The 19639-nt window shown below is 40.4% G+C and overlaps 1 protein-coding gene across 2 annotated transcripts in view; it reads left to right on the top strand.

Annotated features, from left to right (window-relative positions):
• The window catches only part of SESN3 (sestrin 3), a 38309-nt gene that overhangs the window by 16076 nt on the left and 2594 nt on the right, over nucleotides 1-19639 (top strand). Inside the window, exons 2-8 of one of the 2 annotated variants that reach the window (XM_054003241.1) lie at nucleotides 7319-7384; nucleotides 9708-9905; nucleotides 10568-10750; nucleotides 11135-11371; nucleotides 12931-13078; nucleotides 15341-15456; nucleotides 18463-18653. In XM_054003241.1, the coding sequence (XP_053859216.1) occupies nucleotides 7319-7384; nucleotides 9708-9905; nucleotides 10568-10750; nucleotides 11135-11371; nucleotides 12931-13078; nucleotides 15341-15456; nucleotides 18463-18653 (1139 nt within the window). Of the gene's footprint in view, nucleotides 1-7318; nucleotides 7385-9707; nucleotides 9906-10567; nucleotides 10751-11134; nucleotides 11372-12909; nucleotides 13079-15340; nucleotides 15457-18462; nucleotides 18654-19639 lie in introns of both variants that reach the window. The other variant, XM_054003233.1, reaches the window with a different exon arrangement.

Raw genomic sequence — 19639 nt, 5'->3', positions numbered from 1 at the left:
TCTTTTTGTTTTTTAATCTCCAATTGGCAGTATGCCCAATAAATGAAATGTGTGTGTGTGTTTATGAACTGAAGTATTTAACCATTCAATTAATGTATTGTAAAGAGGCTGTGCTCTCAGTCGTTAATTTAGGTATTAATTCAGGCCTGTCAAAGCAGCTGCTTTGCAGCAGTTCTGACTGCACTTTCTAGCAACTGTTTGTTGTACCTGTTGGCAGTGTTCTGCTGCATGGATCCAATGGGGAGGTTGATCCAGTCTCTCTGTAAGAGGATGGAGGCTACATGTGTGACCACAGTCACTGCCCTTGCCCACGCTGAGCCTGCAGCCTCCTGAGCACATGGGATCCTTCTGGCAGAGTGAAACCAGGCTTGGTTAGATGGGCTGTGCTCAGGCAGGACAAGGCAGCCCTCTGCATGGAGGCAGGGGATTAAAGGATATGCTGTGCTGCTTCAGAGAGCCTTTCTTAACACGCAGTGCTCCTGTCCTGGCTGATGAGGAGACAGATTAACTCAGTGCAGTTTTGCCAACTTAATGGCTAAAGGCTATGTTCTTGGAACTAGATAATGCTGGTATGTCTCAGTATGTCAGATGTGGACTAAACCTGAAGGTGGAAGGGAGCCAAGGTACAGATGAAACAAGTCCCAGCTAAAACCACTGAAGTTTTCTAACTTTTGCTCTTAATATCTGGTGCTGTTGAAACATAGGAAATGCTTTTCTGCTGTGCTTGTAGTGTATTGAGTCATCTAGACATTCACTCACAAGATCTTCTGTCCTGAGGGCAGTTTTTGAGGAGCATACAAACTCCAGTGTTACTGCTGGGTGTGCAGGGAGGGAAGTGAAGTTCTCCATGGATGCATGAGAGAAGCATTGTTTCTCCTTTTTTCTATTCTCCCCATAATTTTAGTTTTGGGGGGTTTTTTTTGTTTGTTTGGTTTTATGAGTGGTTTTTTGAAGGCTGAAGTAGACCAGAAGACCATTTGTTGTCTGCTGGTGATACGTGCTTTGCTGGTCTTCAGACCAATACCTGGTTAGCCATGAAGTGCTGTTAGTCTGTGGTGAAAATTCAGGCTTTTCCATGACACAGTTGTTCTCACCCTGAGTTAGACATCACCTTCCTTTTTTCATTTTAACCTGCAGGCAGCTGGCTAACTCTGATTTGGCCTGTGTTTGGTCAGTTGAGTTTCATCCTTGGTATCTGAGAACAACTGGGGCATGAGTAAGAAGTCAGACTTTGAGGTTTGGCTTATATTAAATGGAAGTGATCCTCAAGAAACAAGGAAGTAGAAAAAGTAGCTGTTTGTCTCTCATCCTTTTCAAGTGTTAAAAATCAGTGTTTATGTTTGACTTGGCACCATTAGTTGAGCAAATTTTCTTGTGAAAGTCTTTCAATTTTTCTATTTAGGAGCCTCAGATTTACTTACACAGCTAGATGCACTCTGAACTTCAGTCAATATTAAGTTACAGGTGTATCTTTAACTTGATACATTTAGATCTATTCTGACCAAAAAGAAAAGTGAAATACAGTTCTGATTTCTTAAATAGTGTTTTTTAGCATACTTTTTACTCTGGTGTTTGGCTTGTGGTCCTTGTCTGTCTGCTCCCAGTTGCAGCTGGAGGTTGGTTTTGGTTCATAGGAATGATCTCCAGGACAAGGAGAGAGACACAGCAGTAGGAGTAGTAAGGATGCAGATGTAGGTTTGCTTTATGGAAAAGGTGATAGGCTTTTCTGCCAGTAACTTTGTGTTCACTGCCGAGTTTTACTCACATGGGGCGAGTGTACCGGATAACTATTGCGGGACTTCTCCTGCCTGACCATCCATCTTGGGTTGGGTAGAAATTGCTGACCTTTGGTTTCTAATTAGTGTGGATTGTGTTCTTAATAGCTGGTAGAGGGACTGGAACTTGGGATAGGCTTCCTTTTATTGTGTGAAATCCAAAAGGGCTGTAACCTGTTAACAGAGCAAAAGCTCTCCATCAATTGTACTACATTGGCTCTTTTCCCAGCTCTTTGCACCACTTCATCAGCTGTGAGGCACAAAGATGCCAAATTCTTAATGTTAAAAGTTACTGGTTTAAGTATTTTGAAATGCTATTCCATTTAAAAAAAGATTTCCTGCTGTTTGACTTCCTCTGCTAATTTTCATCTTTATGGCTTAGCTTGCATTTTTGGAGTTGGACAATCTGTTAAGAGGAAGAAACTGTTGCAAAATCACTTGAAATACCCCTAACAAATGACCGTAGGCTACGACTTTTGCTTTGTGAACTCTCAACATTTTGACATTGTTTGTTCTGAACATTTCTTTTATTGCTTCTGGAGTTATATCCTGGGTTTAGTTATAGGAATAAGTCAGCTGTAAGGAGGAGTTCTGCACTACCTGCAAATAAAGTGTTATGTGTCATTCAAATCATTGGTCTTCACATTTTTGTCTTTTGGCTTTTCTTTTTCTACAGAAATTGTTTTGAATAACAAGACACCAAGGTTTACCCTTAAAATGTGTATCTAAATTTTTGAAGTTGCAATTGAAACTTCATGTGAGATGAATTGTAAATATGTTCTGAAGCTGTAAAGCTCCCAATTTTATTGCATTAGATGCCATAAACAGATTTTTTTCTTTAAAGAATGATACATCAATAAATTGTTGTCAATAAATGTCAAAATTTCACAGCTCTGCTGGATATACTTCTTCAGTCAGTGTCTCCCAGGAGAACTGTTGTGTGAAGACAAGTAAACTGTGACTATTGAGGTTTTCATTTTAGTCAGCAAGATTATGTGTTGTTTTAACTATTACATTAATCCTCTGCAAATTTACAATGAATAATAAAGTTACCACCTAAAATGAATTGGATGCATCCTAAATTTCTGCCATATTTCTAAACTGCTCTTCCTCTGCCAAGGTTGGGTGGCTAAATCAAAAGGCAACTAGGCATGTACAGAAAGAAACAAAATCCCTCCTGCATCCTAGGGAAGAGTTTGAATAAAAGTAGAATGTTAAGACACAACCAGTATTCAGATAACTTTTTTTAATGCTTTCTTTTTTCAGTGAGGATGGAATAAGCAGATGGTCCAGTATGACTGTATGACTAAAATTGTGTTACAATTTTACAATTTTACTAATCAGAGCATTTGACTGTAATTAGAGCCAGTCGAAGTAGACCCTGTTCCAGAATCCAAGAACCAAAAGTGAAAATATGTTAAGTAACTACAGTGGGAGTAGGAGAAACTAGATTATAGGCAGGGTTTTAACCAGCAGCAGCAGCAAATAATGCTGCTTGTAATGTAAACTAAAATTCAAGGCATTTGTGTCTGTCAGTTGAAAACCAAATGTGGGCTCCATGACAATAAGTCTGTGAGATTGAACTGGTGTATTTTGAATTCGAAGAACTGTAAGATAAAGCTGAGACTGGGGAAAAGACTATTACTTTGGTGAGATTCACCCCCAGATAGGGAATCCTAAACCTGGTTTTCCATTCCCACACAGTGACAGACTTGACTCAGATTATTGCTGCAGATGATAATGAGTATTTTCAAGAGAGAGACTACTGAATTTAAATAACAAAGATCCTTACAAATGCTAGATGGTAGCAAAATGACTTGTAGATTATAATGTAAGAAAAGGTTTCATAAATAATAAGTTACTCATTACCTTCCCCCCCCCAAAATATTTTCTGCTTGTTTAGGAAAAAGAGTTTGTTCCTCAGGAGAAGCTAATTTTGGGATGCCCTTAGGATTTATATTTGATCTGATGTTGTTTATTATCCTGATGTCTTGGCAATAGTGGCAGGTGTTGTGAGAGTGGAGGTTCTGAGCCCCTTCATGAGTGTTTCCCAGATACTTGCACTGCTCTGAGAGCTTGCAGGGACACAAGTGGCAGCACTATCATGGCTAACAAAATTCTCTCTTGAATGTTTCTTCCCTGTGATTCCCCTCCCCCCATCCCATTGAAGCATGACCACCTTGATGTCAAGTTCAGGATGAATTAGATTTTATGTGCCATGTGCATAAGAAGCCTCCCTGCACCCACACCAGTGCAAGCACTTGTTTCTTGCCCATGTAGATATGCAGAAGTGCTTCCTAAAGCAGCTTTTGATCAGCCCCACCAGCTAGCACTTCCATTCTCAAGCAAAACAGTCTCCTTTTACAGCTTGCTAAAAATAGCCATTTCTTTAAAGCCTGAGGACACGGTGATTCATGTGGTGAAGACGAAGAAAGGTTATTTCTTTTGCTTTGGGCTTTGGGAGGAAAGCTGCTGTGCTATGCCAGTGCCAGCTGGGCTCTTGCTTGCTCCCCCTTGGCCTTCATGGCCACATCACCAACCCCAGTGGGTCTGGCATTCCCTCAAAAAGGAACTAGTCTTAATGTAAATGGAAATTGTTCTTACTCTAGCAATGTGTTTCTGGAGGATCATGAAGCAGAAAATGACTGGTAGATGTGCGTGCAGCATTTTAGTTGCTGAGCAACCTGTTTCTTGCTCCAGCCTTTTAGCAAAAGAATCCAATTTCAAATAAGATATTTGGGACCCTGGCTGACTTAGTTATAGTTAGTGTAATCTGCAAAGACTACTTGGACAGGAAAACAAAATGCCTTTCTTGGAAAACAAGAAGCTTTGCAAGAATTTTCACCATAAAGGGCCATAAATCTACACTGTTGCTTTCTAATACCCATATACTGTTTTTTATGTTTGAATTCTTGGGTAGACCTTAAGTCATTGTTGTTCTAGATAAAGCATGCCCAGAAGCAGTGGTTTTTATCTACAGCTCAACAAAGCCAACATTATTTTTCTCAATGCTTGTAAACTTTGCGTGTTTTTATTTATAGCATCCCAAGAACTTGTGCAACCAGATGATGTTTGCGCCTTTTCTCCTCACAAGCTCGTTTTAACCAGTTTTAATAAAATAAAAGCTTTGGCAAGAAGGCAAAATAATCTTTCTTGATGGAAGGGAAGAATATCCACTTCTAATATCAAAAAAACCCAGCTCCCTGTAAATGTCTAGTGATAAAACTTGTCAGCTTGAATGATCATGTTTGGGCTTTTGGGGTTTTGTTCTTGTTTTAGTTGTTTGTCTTTTTTTTTTTTTTTCCCAGGCTGTTTTTTTAGAATTGCCAGCACCTGAAAGGAGTTGGGTTTTGTTCTTTTTGTAGTAGATTTAACATTTTTCATGTCTGACTATCTCCTGGACTCTCTGTCATCATTCACAGGAATTAACTGTTGATACTTGCCTATATTCACCCACCCAAGTACCTTTTCCTCCTTTCCTCAGCAGTAGCTTATCTGGCACAAAGGAGTAATAGCAGTCACACTGAACGGGAAAACAGGGGAATGGAGCCCAGATCCTGCCAGAAGCAACAAAGGGATTTTTTTTTGCCATGATCTGGCCTTAGGGACCAGCTTTGCAGAGCCTGAAGAAGGTACAGATCAGAGAGCAGGATGGAGAAGGTTCAGCTCTGGTATGCTCCAGCAAAAGGTGACAGTGTACAGGTATCCAAGTTGTATCTCTCACACAAACCGCTTCCTTCAGATTATTTAGTGTGAAATAAAGGTTTTAAACTTTAATTTCTAGATAACCTTCATAAACCAAGTAAAATCCAAGCTTGGATCCAATCTTGGAAAGCATTTATTTTTTTAATGTTGGTGGATGTGACTGGCTACTGGCAAGACTGTATTCGAGGGCAGAAGATGTCTTCCTGTGCCTTGTGTAACTGTGTGAGGAAGGGGTTGCATGTGCAGATACCAGGACTCTCTTCACCATTTCTTCATACTTTAGATTGAATACTTTTTGTACATGAGAAGTATTTTACAGGATTTTTGGAGCTGTGACAGTAGGCAGCAGATGCAGGAAGTTGTCTCCTGGCTGCTGGGCTTCATGCAGTTGATCCAGCTTATTTCTGCATCTTTTAGCAGCTAATTGTTCCAAAGTCACAAATTCAATTGTCCTGCGAGAGTTTGCTTTGGAACATCTTTCCTGAATAATCATTGCTGATTTTTGCATGTTATTCCTTAATCTAATTTAGAAAGGACAGGATGTTTTTAAGGATCAGGACAATAGCTATGCAGCTCCAGTGGCTTGTATGGAAATCAGTGGTACATTCATTATGGGACTGGCACTGCTGTTTGTGCACACACGGCAGTTAAGCTTAAAGCCCCCCTGCTAGAGGTATTTAAGAGTCATTTGTTATGGAAAACTTCAGACTTTTATGTTAGGGGCATGAAATACTTAGTATGCAAATCCAATACTGCTGTTTATGGATAACATATTAAGAGTCACCAACACTGTGGTTCCAATTAGGCACTTGAGACAAGTGTGCAGCCAGCCAGATAGGTGGAAAATAACCATAAAGAAGAAAATAAGAAAAGACAAGAAGCAATGACAAGAAGCAACTGCTTTAAATTATTGCAAGGGAAATTCAGATTAGACATTAGGAAAATTTTAACGGTTTGAGGAGTTAGTCACTGAAATAAATGACCCGTGGAGAGGAAGGAACCTCCAGGAGAATTGGACCAACACCGTTCAGGAATCACGTGGACAGTGTTGGTCCTGCCCTTGATGAGTCGGAGGAGCAGGCAGCCACCCCAGGTCCTCTTCGCTCCTCTGGTTGGCAGCACAGTTTATCTTAGTCCAGCTTCTTTTCCCTAACAAATCAAAAAAGTCCTCTGGCTCTTATTACGCTATCAGCTTGTTCTGTACTAAATATATCCTCCTGCCTTGGAGCTGGGGTTTGCACACCAAGGCTCGTCCTGTGTGCAGTGTGCTCCAGGCTTGGCAGTGAGCCAGGTGGCCTTTTCATCAGATTTCTTGAAAATGCATGTAACTGGGTCTTGCTGGTTTGCTTTTCATGCCAATATTTGGCACAAAAAGTTCTCACACTCTTCACAACACTAAGGATCTCATCAGATGCTGATACTGAAAAAAACCAGCATCTTGCTTATAATTTCCTGAGTGTGTTTTTTTTTTTCCCCTCCATTTTCAAACTTCCATTCAATCCAGTAAAGTGGCTAATTTTAGCATCACGCCACATTTTTGTTGCTGTTGTCTGTGTATCTTCAAACTGGCCTGTACACCAACTGGGATTAGATTTTTGGGATTTGTTTCTGCTTTACCCCTGCCCAAAATTGGTGCTGTTCCTTGCCAAAATGAATGCCATTCCTTCATGCAAAGTACAGGGGATACAAAGCTGATCTAATGTGGTGTGGTGCCATATATCCTCAGTGAACATCCAAGGGGCTTTGAGAAGAGAATAGAATCCAGACCTTGAAGATCTCATCTTGTGAAGTGAATATGTAATTCCTGACAGTGACTGAACTATGTGATTGTTTTGCAGGAAAAGAGAGTACACGTCTCCCCGCCGTTGACAAGAGGACCAAGTGCCTTTATACCAGAGAACGAAGTAAGTTTGCAGTTAGCTGGGCTGGGTGATAATTTTGAAAATAATGACACTGAAGGATGGTTCTGTGACCCTGCTTATTCCACGGTACCTGGGTGAGCTCCCTTGAAAGCAAAAGCAATGGTTTCTCTGGAGCACGTTCCAGTGGGTAAAACCCACCCCATCCTTTCACACAAGTGGTACTATTTGACATCTTTTCTGTCACCTGCCTTCCCGGAGACAGCCGTGAGTGACAGCTCTGCTCTTCTCGGGTGAATATGAACACATTATTTGTAATGCCAGACATGAAGGGAGGCCTGTCCAGTATTGCAGCAGTGAGATTATGTAGCTCTCAGAGCAGTGCCTGACCTTCAGTTTGAGAGAACCTGCAAATATGACTTCGCTCCTTAGACTGTAGCTGTGGCTCTTGAAAGAATTTATGGTTGAAAGGTAGGATTTCAGACTCAAGATTTCTACCATGACAAATGCCAACTGTGGTTTGTTAAAAAATGACTGCCTTTCTCCCTCATTCCTTGTCATGAAATAGTACAGTGAATAGAGAGGGTTTAGTGACAGAATAGTAACACACTGAAGTGATAATAGCACTACTGGTGTCAAATGCTGCTTTATTGTTGCAATGGAAAGAATATGGGCAGAGAAATAATGACTTAATTGTAAAGGTTCCTATTAACATGCCACAAGGCTTTTAGCAGAATTTAAAAAAAAAAAAAGTCTGTGGATGGAAATAAATCAGAAGGAAGCACATGCACAGTATGAAGAGGATAGTAATAGAGATGGAGGTAAAGCTTAGAAATAATCATATGGCATATTGCTATGCCTAACATAGCAACAGCACAGTCCTACAGGATTATATTTTAATTCTGTCAGCAGAATGTCTTTCTATAACTTGCACTGTTACAAGGAAAATTCCTGACAAGCTGGAGAAGATTAGAAACCTTACCAGAGACATAAAAACTATGATTTCCACAAGAAACCACTAAATGAGACAAGAGTCTCTTAAATACATGAGAGATACACTTGCTGAAGAATCAGGGGGACTCCTAGGAGTGGAGCGACGTATATACAGGGAGATAAAATGGTCTCTAATGTGTGAATAAAGTTCTGATGGTAAAAACATTATTAAGGACAACTGAGAAGGCATCAGTTTGTCTATAAAACACAGAAAAGCTGCCATAGTGAAGATACACATGTAAAAAAGATGGAGCTGCCTAACTGTGTAGCTGCTTCTCCCATTTCTTTCTGGCCCACAAATTAAACCAGGAAAGTACAGTGGTGAGAAATGAAAATGTAGTATGTTTTGTTTCTTTGCATGTGACTCCTATATAAGATCTGATAGAAAAATATTTGAGATATGGTCCACTCATCAGCCCATCATAAAGAAGAAAACATATTTTAAATAGAATATTTCAGCAAAAGCATTGTGCTTCTTGGTTTTAGGCACTTTCTACCTTCATGTGCAGTAAAACAGCTAAAATATGTTCACATTTCATGGTGTTTGCAATAGTAAGCTGGCTGGTTTATTACTGCACAGTGTCAAAATAAATACTGGGTATTCTAGTGTTGTGCTTGCAACTTCAGTGGTGAACATGTTGAGAATGGCTGTTCCTGGTGATAAACACTGAGTAATAGCGCTCATACTGTGTTAGGGCCTGCAATGCAAGAGCTACTTACTGTTCTGCTGTTTCATTTCATCTTGTGCCCAAGGTTTGGATTGGTTGGAATAATTAAAGAACAGCTTTTGTTTAAAGAAAGCATTAAATTCATATTCTAAATAATAGCTGAATGTTATGGACAAATTAGCATTTGATCTCCTCTTCAATTATACAGGCACAGAAGGGGTAGATTGCCAGGCTGTTTCTATAATTTAGTTACATAATCCAGTTCCTCTCCATTAATTTTGAAATTGATTTTAGGGCTGAGCTCTCAGGTGGTGTGTGTCTATACAGGTTGTCTTCCATAAAGAATTTACTTTCCATTTAGCTCTTACTTACTTTCAGCTCTCTGTACAGGTTTGATTTCAGCATCTGCGACTTCCTCTGTTTCAAGAAGATGCAGAGAAAAATGGTTTTGCGTTTTTTAGAAACATATAAAAAATAACAGAGGATCGGTGTAAAGTGCTCTTCAGTTCTCAGTACACAAGTAGGATCTGTGTGTGTGTATTTGCATTCATGCAGGCATGTATGTTTGCAAATATACATCCAGAACTCCATAATTGTCTTTAAGCCTGGATACAGATAAACCTTTCATACCACAGTGTGTTTCTCCCCAGGGCTAAAGCTAGAGAAAATCTCTCCCTCTGTTAATATTTCTCCATCTTATTTTCAAGGTTATGCAAGCAAACGGTTTGGATGAACGTACTAATCTTCTTGTGGAAGAATATTCTACGTCTGGTCGCCTGGACAACGTCACACAGGTCATGAGTATTCATACTCAATACCTGGAGTCTTTCCTCCGCAGCCAGTTCTATATGCTGCGCATGGATGGGCCCCTTCCTTTGCCCTACAGGCACTACATTGCTATCATGGTATGTACCAACAGGCTGCAGCTCTGACTTCTGTATTTAAAAAAAGACAGAATAAAGAATTTAGAAAGGAGAAATTAGGGTGGTATTTTGACAGAGGCTGATTTTTTTGTTGTAGATTTTTATCACAATAAAACATGCCTAGCCGGAAGGTTTTCATTGAAAGGGGAGAATTGGCAACCTACATCATGCCCCGTTTCCCACAGTGATGCTCCTCTCACATGCCCACATCACTGTGCAGCAGTAGGATGAGATGCAGTGGACTCAAGTCACAAGAAATTCCAGATGGACACTAGGAAAACAATTCTCTTTCTGAGGATGTTGAGACATCGCAGCAGGAACTAAGAAAGGTTCTGTGATCTCCAAGGGTGAAGATCTTGTCTGGACAAGGCTCTGAGCAACCAGTTGTAAGCTCTGTGAGCAAAGGGTTCTCTTCTAGTGATCACTTCCAACCAAAATTACATTTTGCAATCCAGAGTAATCAAATACATTTTTGTTGGAGAAACCTCCATACTGTATAGAAATGCATTGCAATGCATTTGTACAAGGCCTATTGGAATGACATTGTACTTTTGTTTTGTGTTATTAACCTGTCTCCCACCTGCAGCAAAACCAGATTACACACTAATATGCTGCACTGCTCACTCTGTGTTTAATTATTCCAGGCTGCTGCCAGACATCAGTGTTCCTACCTAATAAATATGCACGTTGATGAGTTTCTGAAGACTGGCGGGATTGCAGAGTGGTTGAATGGTTTAGAATACATTCCCCAAAGACTGAAAAACCTGAATGAAATAAACAAACTTCTTGCACACCGGCCCTGGCTGATCACGAAAGAGCACATCCAGGTACCTCTTGAGTCATGCCCTGTAAATACCAGTAAATGTCTGGTAAAAAGAACTGCCTACAACTGTGCGAGTGCCTGGTTAGGCTTTGTTACCCTGAGATAAAAAGTTCAGGGAAGTACTAGGGCACCAAACAAGCTGATTCTCCTGTGTGACAAAGCCAATAAAATTTTCTTTTTAGGAATAGCATTGGCTAAAATAGCCCAAAAGAAAAGAAGTAATATATTAGGTGTCTCTTTTTTTATCCAGTGAGAGTTTGTGTGCAAGGGGAATATGTGGTATTATTGGAAGAAAGAATTGATACCATTTTGAAATGTGTAGTGTTTAGTAGAAAAGCTAGGGTCCAAAAGAAATTTTATATTTACACTTTTTTTATTCTCATTTCAGAAACTTGTCAAGACTGGGGAAAATAATTGGTCTCTTCCTGAATTGGTGCATGCTGTTGTCCTGTTGGCCCATTATCACGCCTTGGCAAGTTTTGTATTTGGTAGTGGCATTAATCCAGAGAGAGATCCGGATACATCTAATGGAGTCAGACTTATAGCAGTCAACAACTTCTGTGTCTGTGATCTTGCCAATGACAACAACATAGAAAATGCATCCCTCACAAGTAGCAACTTTGGGGTTAGTGTTGCAAGAAAATTCTTTTGTTTGCCTCTGTTTTGCATTAGAAAACTTACTTCCATTCTTTCCTGTTTAAATTTTAGTTTGATTTTTTTTTTTTTTTTTTTTTGTCTACTGTACAGGAATGCTTGAGTCTGGCAACTCTTACATACACTCTGGCAATTTCCAGTGTAATCTGTTGAAAACCACACTGTAACGGTGGATGGTAGTCAGAGCAGTGTGATTTTGATAGTTAATCTCACCACCCGTCAGGCAAGACTAAAACTTTCAGCCAAAAACTTCAAGTCCCAGTTTCTTTAGACAGTGTGGCATTGACTGGAGTGTTGTTCCATCCATGTTCCTAACACAGGGAGTGAAAAGAAAAATGGGAAAAAATACAAGTAGTAGTAGTAATAATAGTAATAATATTTTTTACTTCAAGGCCTACAGTCATGAAGCAGTTTGAAACACTTCCATGTAGATGGGAGGAAATGTCTGAAATAAAATTATTTAATTCTTCATGCTGGTGTTCCAGTCTTGAATCAACAGAGAATTTTGATTACTAAGTTAATTAACTTGATTAATTTGATTACAAGTTAATTAACTGGACATTTTTTCCTGAAAGGTGCTCTAGAATGCTTTTGAAGACATGCCCTTGAATTAACGTTGACAGAGGAATTAGCCTCATTGCCTTTGATGAAAGATCAGGATTATGAGCAGAGTTGCTAGATACAATTTTTACGATTAGCAGTAGAATGTAAGCATGTCATCACTCAGTTCAATCACTGTGACTTAAATTTCTGGGCTGCAGAACATGCCAGCTCATGCCATGGAGGTGCCTTACTCCCCATTTGTAGTGGGCAGAGCATGTGCTGCTTAGCACATTAGCATTGTGCTAAGCAGTGAGGAGTCTGCTAGAAACAATTGTAACTATGGGCAAAAGAGCAGAGTCAAAAAGATGGAAAAGAAAAAACAAATCATTTATCTTATGAAAAATCTGAATGAGAGGTACAGGCCATCCAAAACTTTGACGTATTTCTATTAAAAAGAGGTCTTTTTTTCCTCACAAAAGTAAGAAAAAGAATCAACATAGTGGCTGTTTTGGTTACACATAATGAAAGAAAAGTACTGATTTGCCATCTCAGGTTGTGTTTCTGTAAGGCAGTGTTGCACTGCATCTCTTCAGAAGCATATTTTCCATTGCCAATGGATCGAATATAGTTACCTTAGTATGAAAAGTTGTTTATGAGAGATGTAGGGCACACAGATGGATTTTCCTAAGCTATCTATGTGGTGGAATATGAGTGACTGTGGTTTCTACACTCAAACACCACCTCTTCACTGTTAATCCCACTGCAGTAAATTAATGCACAGGCCACATTAACACTTCCCAGCTCCTGTCTTCCTGCTGTGTGAAAGCTGTTTGTCTATGATGTATGTGGCAAAATGCATTCTGGCTTGACTTTTTGTGTTTGCTGCTGCTGTCTGGTTTTGAGAACGTTTGTTGTCAAGCATGAAATCTGAAGATGACACACGTTGTCTATCTTCTAATTTTGCAGAATGTCATGGTGTTTTTGCAGATTGCAGATTCTTTAAGTGAGCTGGAGGCCCTGATGGAAAGGATGAAGAGACTACAAGAAGATAAAGAGGACGAAGAAGCCTCTCAGGAAGAAATGGCAACTCGCTTTGAGAAGGAGAAAAAGGAGAGTCTGCTAGTAATTAGTGGAGGTATTTGTGCTTTTCCAGTTCAATTTTGTTTGTGCTTTTTAAGAAATAAATTCTTGAGGCTAGTTCAGTGACTGAAACTTTTTCTATCCATTTCTTTACTCTGGCTCTTCATGTAGGAAGTGTGTAGTAAGGGCGGTCTTACCTTTTGCTTCATCACCTTAGGATTTTGTGATTGACAAATATCATCCTTTTTCCTACTTGAAATTTAGCTTTAGTATATGAAGGAAAAAAAAGCCCTGTAGGCTTCCTTAAAAAGTAGGGTGTGCATTTTTTTTCTTAATACATTCTGTATAATCAAAATCATTAACTTATTAATTATAATTAATAAATTACTAATTAATATTCAGTAATATTTCACAGGTGTAGGTTCTGTGGTGCTTAGAACTTCAATGACACTTATAAGTAGCTTTCAGATATGACATTTAGTTTAGGAATCAGATGATGAGACTCAACTACTTTACCATTTACTGCCCACCTGGAAAGGACATTTCCAACTTGCTGCTCTGAGTGATCATACTGCTGTGCTGTTGCACTGCCTATCTTGTAGCAGAGATTGATAGCATTTTTTTATTCTTAAATGATTTTCTAAATTTTGAGCTGAAGCCTTTTTTTCCAATATTCTTCATATGCTCTGGAGGCCTTAATCTCTAACTAACTACTGAATGAAGCCTGCTTCATACAGATAGAAAGGTGGTTTTTCCCCAAAGAAAGTGTTAGAAGAATATTATTAAGACTATCAGAATCTCTAGCTATTTCCTCATAGTAGAAGCTACTTGAAGATGATTGCTTGTGTCTTTTTAAAAAGTGACCACTAAAATGCTTCACATTTTACTGCACTGTTCTTAGGGAATTCAGGTCTCCACAGCTTCAGACCAAACGTGTTTGAAAGAATCAATGGGTTTGTGCAAAGAACCCAAAAGGGAGGAAGAATGTACTGAGGATCAGCAGAGATTGTTTTGTGGCTCTCAAGGAACAATGAAAAATCTCTGAAAGATATATCCAGCAACATCAAGCTGGATTTTTTGAAATGGACATTGTAAATTCTTGCTGTAGTTTCCTTTGGTCAGGCAGTGTCAGCAGTGCAGATAAATGGACACTCATTGCAGTTTCATTATCAAATCAGGACTTCCATGAGTCTGTACAACTTCAGGTGTTTAAGGAAAAGGGGTCATTCAAGACAGGAGGGATTTTTGAGTAGGGTTGCTGACTTTTTGAGTAGTTTTGTTAACTCTCTTCCCTCTTTCACGATTTGCTGATTCCAGTTGAGGAGTCTGTGTGTGTTGGGCCTTTGCCCTTTCATGATGAAATCCAGTCCTTGTCAGGGCAGAGGAGTGTATGTGTACAGATTTTTTATTCTTCACTGAGAATTTACTGTAGCAGATGTTGTCCAAGCTTCTTCCTACACAGTTATGTTTTGATTGTTTAATGAGGCAACGAGAAGATAAAGCACTTCTGCAATTCTTAGATTAACTGACTTTTCAAGGCGCTAACAGTGGACATATGGCAACTGTTCTACCAATGCACGTGGAAGCAAGCCATGATTTTAACATCAGGGTCAAATGCAGTCAGCTATGCAATAGTCAACTTCTGCAGAGGTAGTTACACAATCAAGCCACCTGTTTATTCAGGAGGGAAGGATTGACTCCTGATAGAGAACCTGTGTGTGCTTAGTGATATGTTTTGGAGCTCTTTGAAGATGCTTAGTTACTACAGCTTCTGGCAGAATTTCACCCTGACATACTGTAGAGCTCTTTGCTTTCATATAATCTTCAGCTGATATTTACCAGTGGAGTGTTGTGTTGCTTTCTGGTGCTCATACTCCAGCTTAGAGGACAGAGCCAATGTGATTCCTGACACGAAGGCTGCTCACTACAACAATCCTGCTGTCAAGGATCCATTATTTTGTTTCTTATGCTAACACAGTGACTTTGCTAATGATGTTCATCTTCCTAACTTAAGATAACTAGCCTCCCTCAGAAGTCAACAGAGAGAAAAGGAATCCTCCAGACAGAAGTATAGCCTATCTCTTCTCTTTTTGTAGAAGTACATTAGATGTCTGGTATAGGCTGACATTTAATGGGCTCAATGAAAGCAATGTATCCAATACAAGCAGATGAGGATTGAAATGTTTCTTTCCTTTGTACCACTCTTCTCCTTTGCATAACTTCTAAAATGTCCTCTAATCCTGTAGAGTGGTAGTTGGAAGTAGGCATTAACTCATGTTCTTGCCTGAAGCAAAGCATTTTGCTGTTTTATTCCCAGCATTTGATGATGAAATAGTTTCTACAGATGTCTCCCGTTATGTTGAAGATCCTGGGTTTGGGTACAAAGACTTCGCAAGGCGAGGAGAAGACCATCTGCCAACATTCAGAGCTCAGGTACCACCTCTTTAAAGCACATTCACTCAAAGAATCTCTCACTATCTCAGAGCATAAAGTGGTTATAGTGGGGCATGTTTGTTGTATGCTCCTTTTCTTGTCCTGGTTCATTAAATAACTCATAACCTTACATAAATCGCCCTGAGATGGAGTCTTTCACTATTTGTCAATCTCTGGCAAGGCAATACTTGGCTTTCCATGTTACTTCAGTTATTACCAGTATTAATGTTTGAAAACTGTAAAGCATATCTGGAATAAAAGGGAAAGGCAAGGAAAAGCAAGGATTTCTTTCCCATCCCTTCAGATGTTGTAGGAAAAAATCCACTGGAGCAGCTCTTTATTCCTGTCATTTTACCAAGTACTCTCTGTCCAGTGGCTTTCAATACCTGGATACATATAGGTCTGTGAGAGTGATTTGGGGAGTATTGTTCTCATATGTGCACCAAATCTCTGGACTTCGAATGCTATGTAAGAAAAAGAATTCTTAAATATGATTACTGAAGTTTTTATTGTATTTTAATACATTTTTCCCAGTGCTGTTGGAAGAACAGAATATACATTTTACGTGTACATTTTCTTATATACTGACATCCTTTGCCATGACCAGAATCATGAACTTCATATTATATATAACAGGAGGGACATTCTAGGTGGTTCTGTTCTATCTTATAGAGCACATTCATAAGCAGTCTAGAAGTAAATGGAAAACAATGGAAGAAATCTTCAACCAAATCAGAGAACTTCAATTAAAATGACAGTGAGTGCAGGAAAACTCCATGGTCAGAAGATGTATCTGAGACTGTAAAATAAAGAATCCACGATCGCTCTCAGGAAATGTATTTAGCTTTATAACAGTCTCTCCTGAACTGGATAATTTATTCTGTGGTCTTTATATGAACCTGAAGTAGGTTATTACTGCCAAAAAGAATAAGGCATAGTCAGTGCCTATAAATCAAACAATCTGCCTAACTACTTTAGGAGCAGCAGGCTCCCTTGGAAAAAAGCTCCAAAGAAGTTGAAATTGGAACTGAAACATCTCTGCTCTTAAATAAACAGGACAGCTTCTGGCTTACATTCAAAGGAGTCACCTTGATAATTTAACTTCATTATGTCCTACTCTTAGCAGTTGGATGTACATACCCACAGCCTCCCAAATTCTCTGCTGTTAATGATACTTAAATTTCAGAAGCATCCCGAACACCTGCAATAAGTCTAATCTTTACTCTGATAAAACAAAACTGTCTTTGTCTCTATGGTTTTAAATCTATTAATAGAAAAAAGGTATTTTATACACAGCAGAATGTCTTTAAGTTTGTTTTTTGGGGGGAGGTTTCACTGATAATAGGATCAATTGCTGTTAGTCAACAGCGCTTTCCCCTCTCAGGGCCTTCTGGCTCTCAGAGGCTTTTGTGATGTCCTGGACATCTTTCCAGGCCTGTATGGGTATGGCATATTTCTCACAAGCCTTACAGTCTTTTGTACTGGCAGCCAGAGGCCAAAAGTGATGGTGTGACATGTTTTCTATGTCATTGATGCCTGCATGAGACAATGGAGCACTGTTCTGCTCTTCCCTGCTGTCCTGCTCAGGGGGATAGGACAGTAGACATGCTTTAAGGTGCCCAGGTGAGGACCCTGGCCTGGCAGTACCTTTGGAAAACAGCCAGAAACAGGAAGGACATGGAGACGATGCCCTCAGTTGTAAAGATGCCATCAGTGATGGGATGATAGAGCACTTGACAAGGATGTGGGCACACTCTCACCTTCTGTGTGATGGCAGTGCAGAGCACCCTTGCTCCCTGCTCTGGAGCAGGATGGTTCTTGTTGCTGTGCCACCACTCAGCAAAGAATTCCCATTCCTCATATAAGCAGGAAGGCTTTTATCTTGCAATCCAGGTGCTTGTCTAAGACCAAAGAAGCCTGGATTTTAGCATTTTTTTCAGGGATGGTTCAGTACTTTATCCAATGATTGTACATCCTTGGTGGAAGTAAAGACTCCATCTCTGCTTGGAGCTAAGCACCAAAGCCTTCAAGGGGAACAAGTTTTCAAACTTAAAGGCCAGTCCCACATGGAATGATACGGGTCAGAGTGGCAAAGCAGAAGAACATCACCTAAGCACTTCAGGAGAAGCTTGGGGTTTTTTGTGTCACCCCCAGAGACAGACCACCGTTACCTCTCTAGGATGGCAGAAGGTGTCCAATCCGTCTTGCAGGGAACACTGGAGGTCAACCTGAGTTCCTCTGATGGAGAGATCCAGATGGTCTCCAGTTTGTGTTAGGCATGTGGCTGGGGTCAGTAATAGTCACCCTAGTCTGTCTGTACCCTCAAAGGGGTCAGCAGTGTCAGGTTGATGTTAGGACACACTTCAGAGGAGTCATCAAAAAATCAAGGTAGTGTGTTCACCTACACGAGGGGTCACTAACTGTCGCCGCAAGGCCCCCACCTGGGTAATAATTAGCATTGATTCTATGATTGCAGAAGGCAGATCAATTGCTTTATTATATCATCTTATATTATACTATACTTCTTAAGAAACTCAGCAACTCTTACAGGTAGTCTGATACAATCAACCTAAACACTATCACCACTGGCCAATTAAGAAATCACTCTTTGGTAAACAAATCTCCATAACACATTCCACATGTGCATAACAACAGGTGTAACAAGTGGAGATAAGAATTGTTTTTCATTCTTTTCTCTGATCTTCTCACAGTCTTCCCCAGGAAATGCCTGGGAAAATCTGTGCCTGCTCTCTGTGGCCAGAGAGCTGCTGCTACATTTTTGCAATGTAGGCTAATGATATTCAGGGTTGGGGTGTCATAACGTGATATTCATTGCCAAGAATTCTGGGGGAATGGAGCAGGTGATGTGGAAGGATTCAAAATGCAAACTTCTGGTAAAGAATAAAGTCATAACTATCAGACAACAAAAACTGTTGAGTTATAGAGAAGATGACATAGGGAATTCACTTCATTTGTGCTTTTATATATTTTCTTCTCTTCCTGCAGGACTATACTTGGGAAAATCATGGCTTTTCCCTTGTAAACAGGCTTTATTCTGATATTGGGCATCTCCTGGATGAGAAGTTTCGGATGGTGTATAACCTCACATATAACACTATGGCAACACATGAAGATGTTGACACAACTACACTAAGAAGAGCTTTATTTAACTATGTCCACTGTATGTATGGAATCAGGTACGGACAAAAATTCCCTGGCTTAGGAATACATATTAAAACTGTGTAAACAGAAAAATAAACCATGTGTAAAGCATCATTTTAGATTGTGTGTTTAAAGAGGAGATGGTACCTCTGTCTGGAAGTTAGAGTGGTTTTGCTGGCATATCAGTATAATTTCTCCTTCCAGTGCAGAAAATGAATCAGGATGGAAATTTTTACAGAAATGTCTTCTCTGAAGCCAGCCTGTATCCTTCATTCAGGAAAGCAAGTTCACAGACAACACCAAGTTGGGCAGGAGTGTTGCTTTGCTGGAAGGAGCTAGGAAGGCCCTGCAGAGGGCTCTGGATAGGCTGGATCAGTGGGCTGAGGCCAATTATATGAGGTTCAGTGATGCCAAGTGCCGAGTCCTGCACTTGGGCCACATCAACCCTAGGCAGCACTACAGGCTCGGGGGGCAGTGGCTGCGAAGCTGCTCAGTGAAAAAGACCTGGGGGTGCTGGATAACAGCATCTGAACACGATCCAGGGTGTGCCCAGGTGGCCAAGAAGGCCAGTGGCACTCTGGTCTGGATCAGCACTGGTGTGGCCAGCAGGAAGGAGCAGGGCAGTGACCGTCCCCCTGTACTCAGCACTGGTGAGGTCACACCTCAGATCCTGTGTTTAGCTTTGGGTCCCTCACTGCAAGAAAGACACTGAGGGGCTGGAGCGTGTCCAGGGAAGGGCAGTGATGCTGGGGAAGCGTCTGAGGCACAAGTCCTAAGGGGAGCAGCTGAGGGAGCTGGGGGGGGTTTAGTCTAGAAGCTCAGGGGGCACCTTATCACTGTCTACAACAACCTGGGAGGAGACTGTAGCCAGGTGGGGGTCAGCCTCTCCTCCCAGGTAACAAGTGACAGGATGAGAACAAATGGCTTCAAGTAGCATCAGGGGAGGTTTCATTTGGATATTAAGGAAAATTTCTTCGCAGAAAGATTTGTAAAGCATGGGAACAGCCCACAGAAGTGGGCA

This window comes from Vidua macroura, chromosome 2 (genome assembly GCF_024509145.1).
Source record: "Vidua macroura isolate BioBank_ID:100142 chromosome 2, ASM2450914v1, whole genome shotgun sequence".
Classification (NCBI taxonomy): domain Eukaryota; kingdom Metazoa; phylum Chordata; class Aves; order Passeriformes; family Viduidae; genus Vidua; species Vidua macroura.
This window is presented reverse-complemented; position numbering and strand designations above follow the sequence as displayed.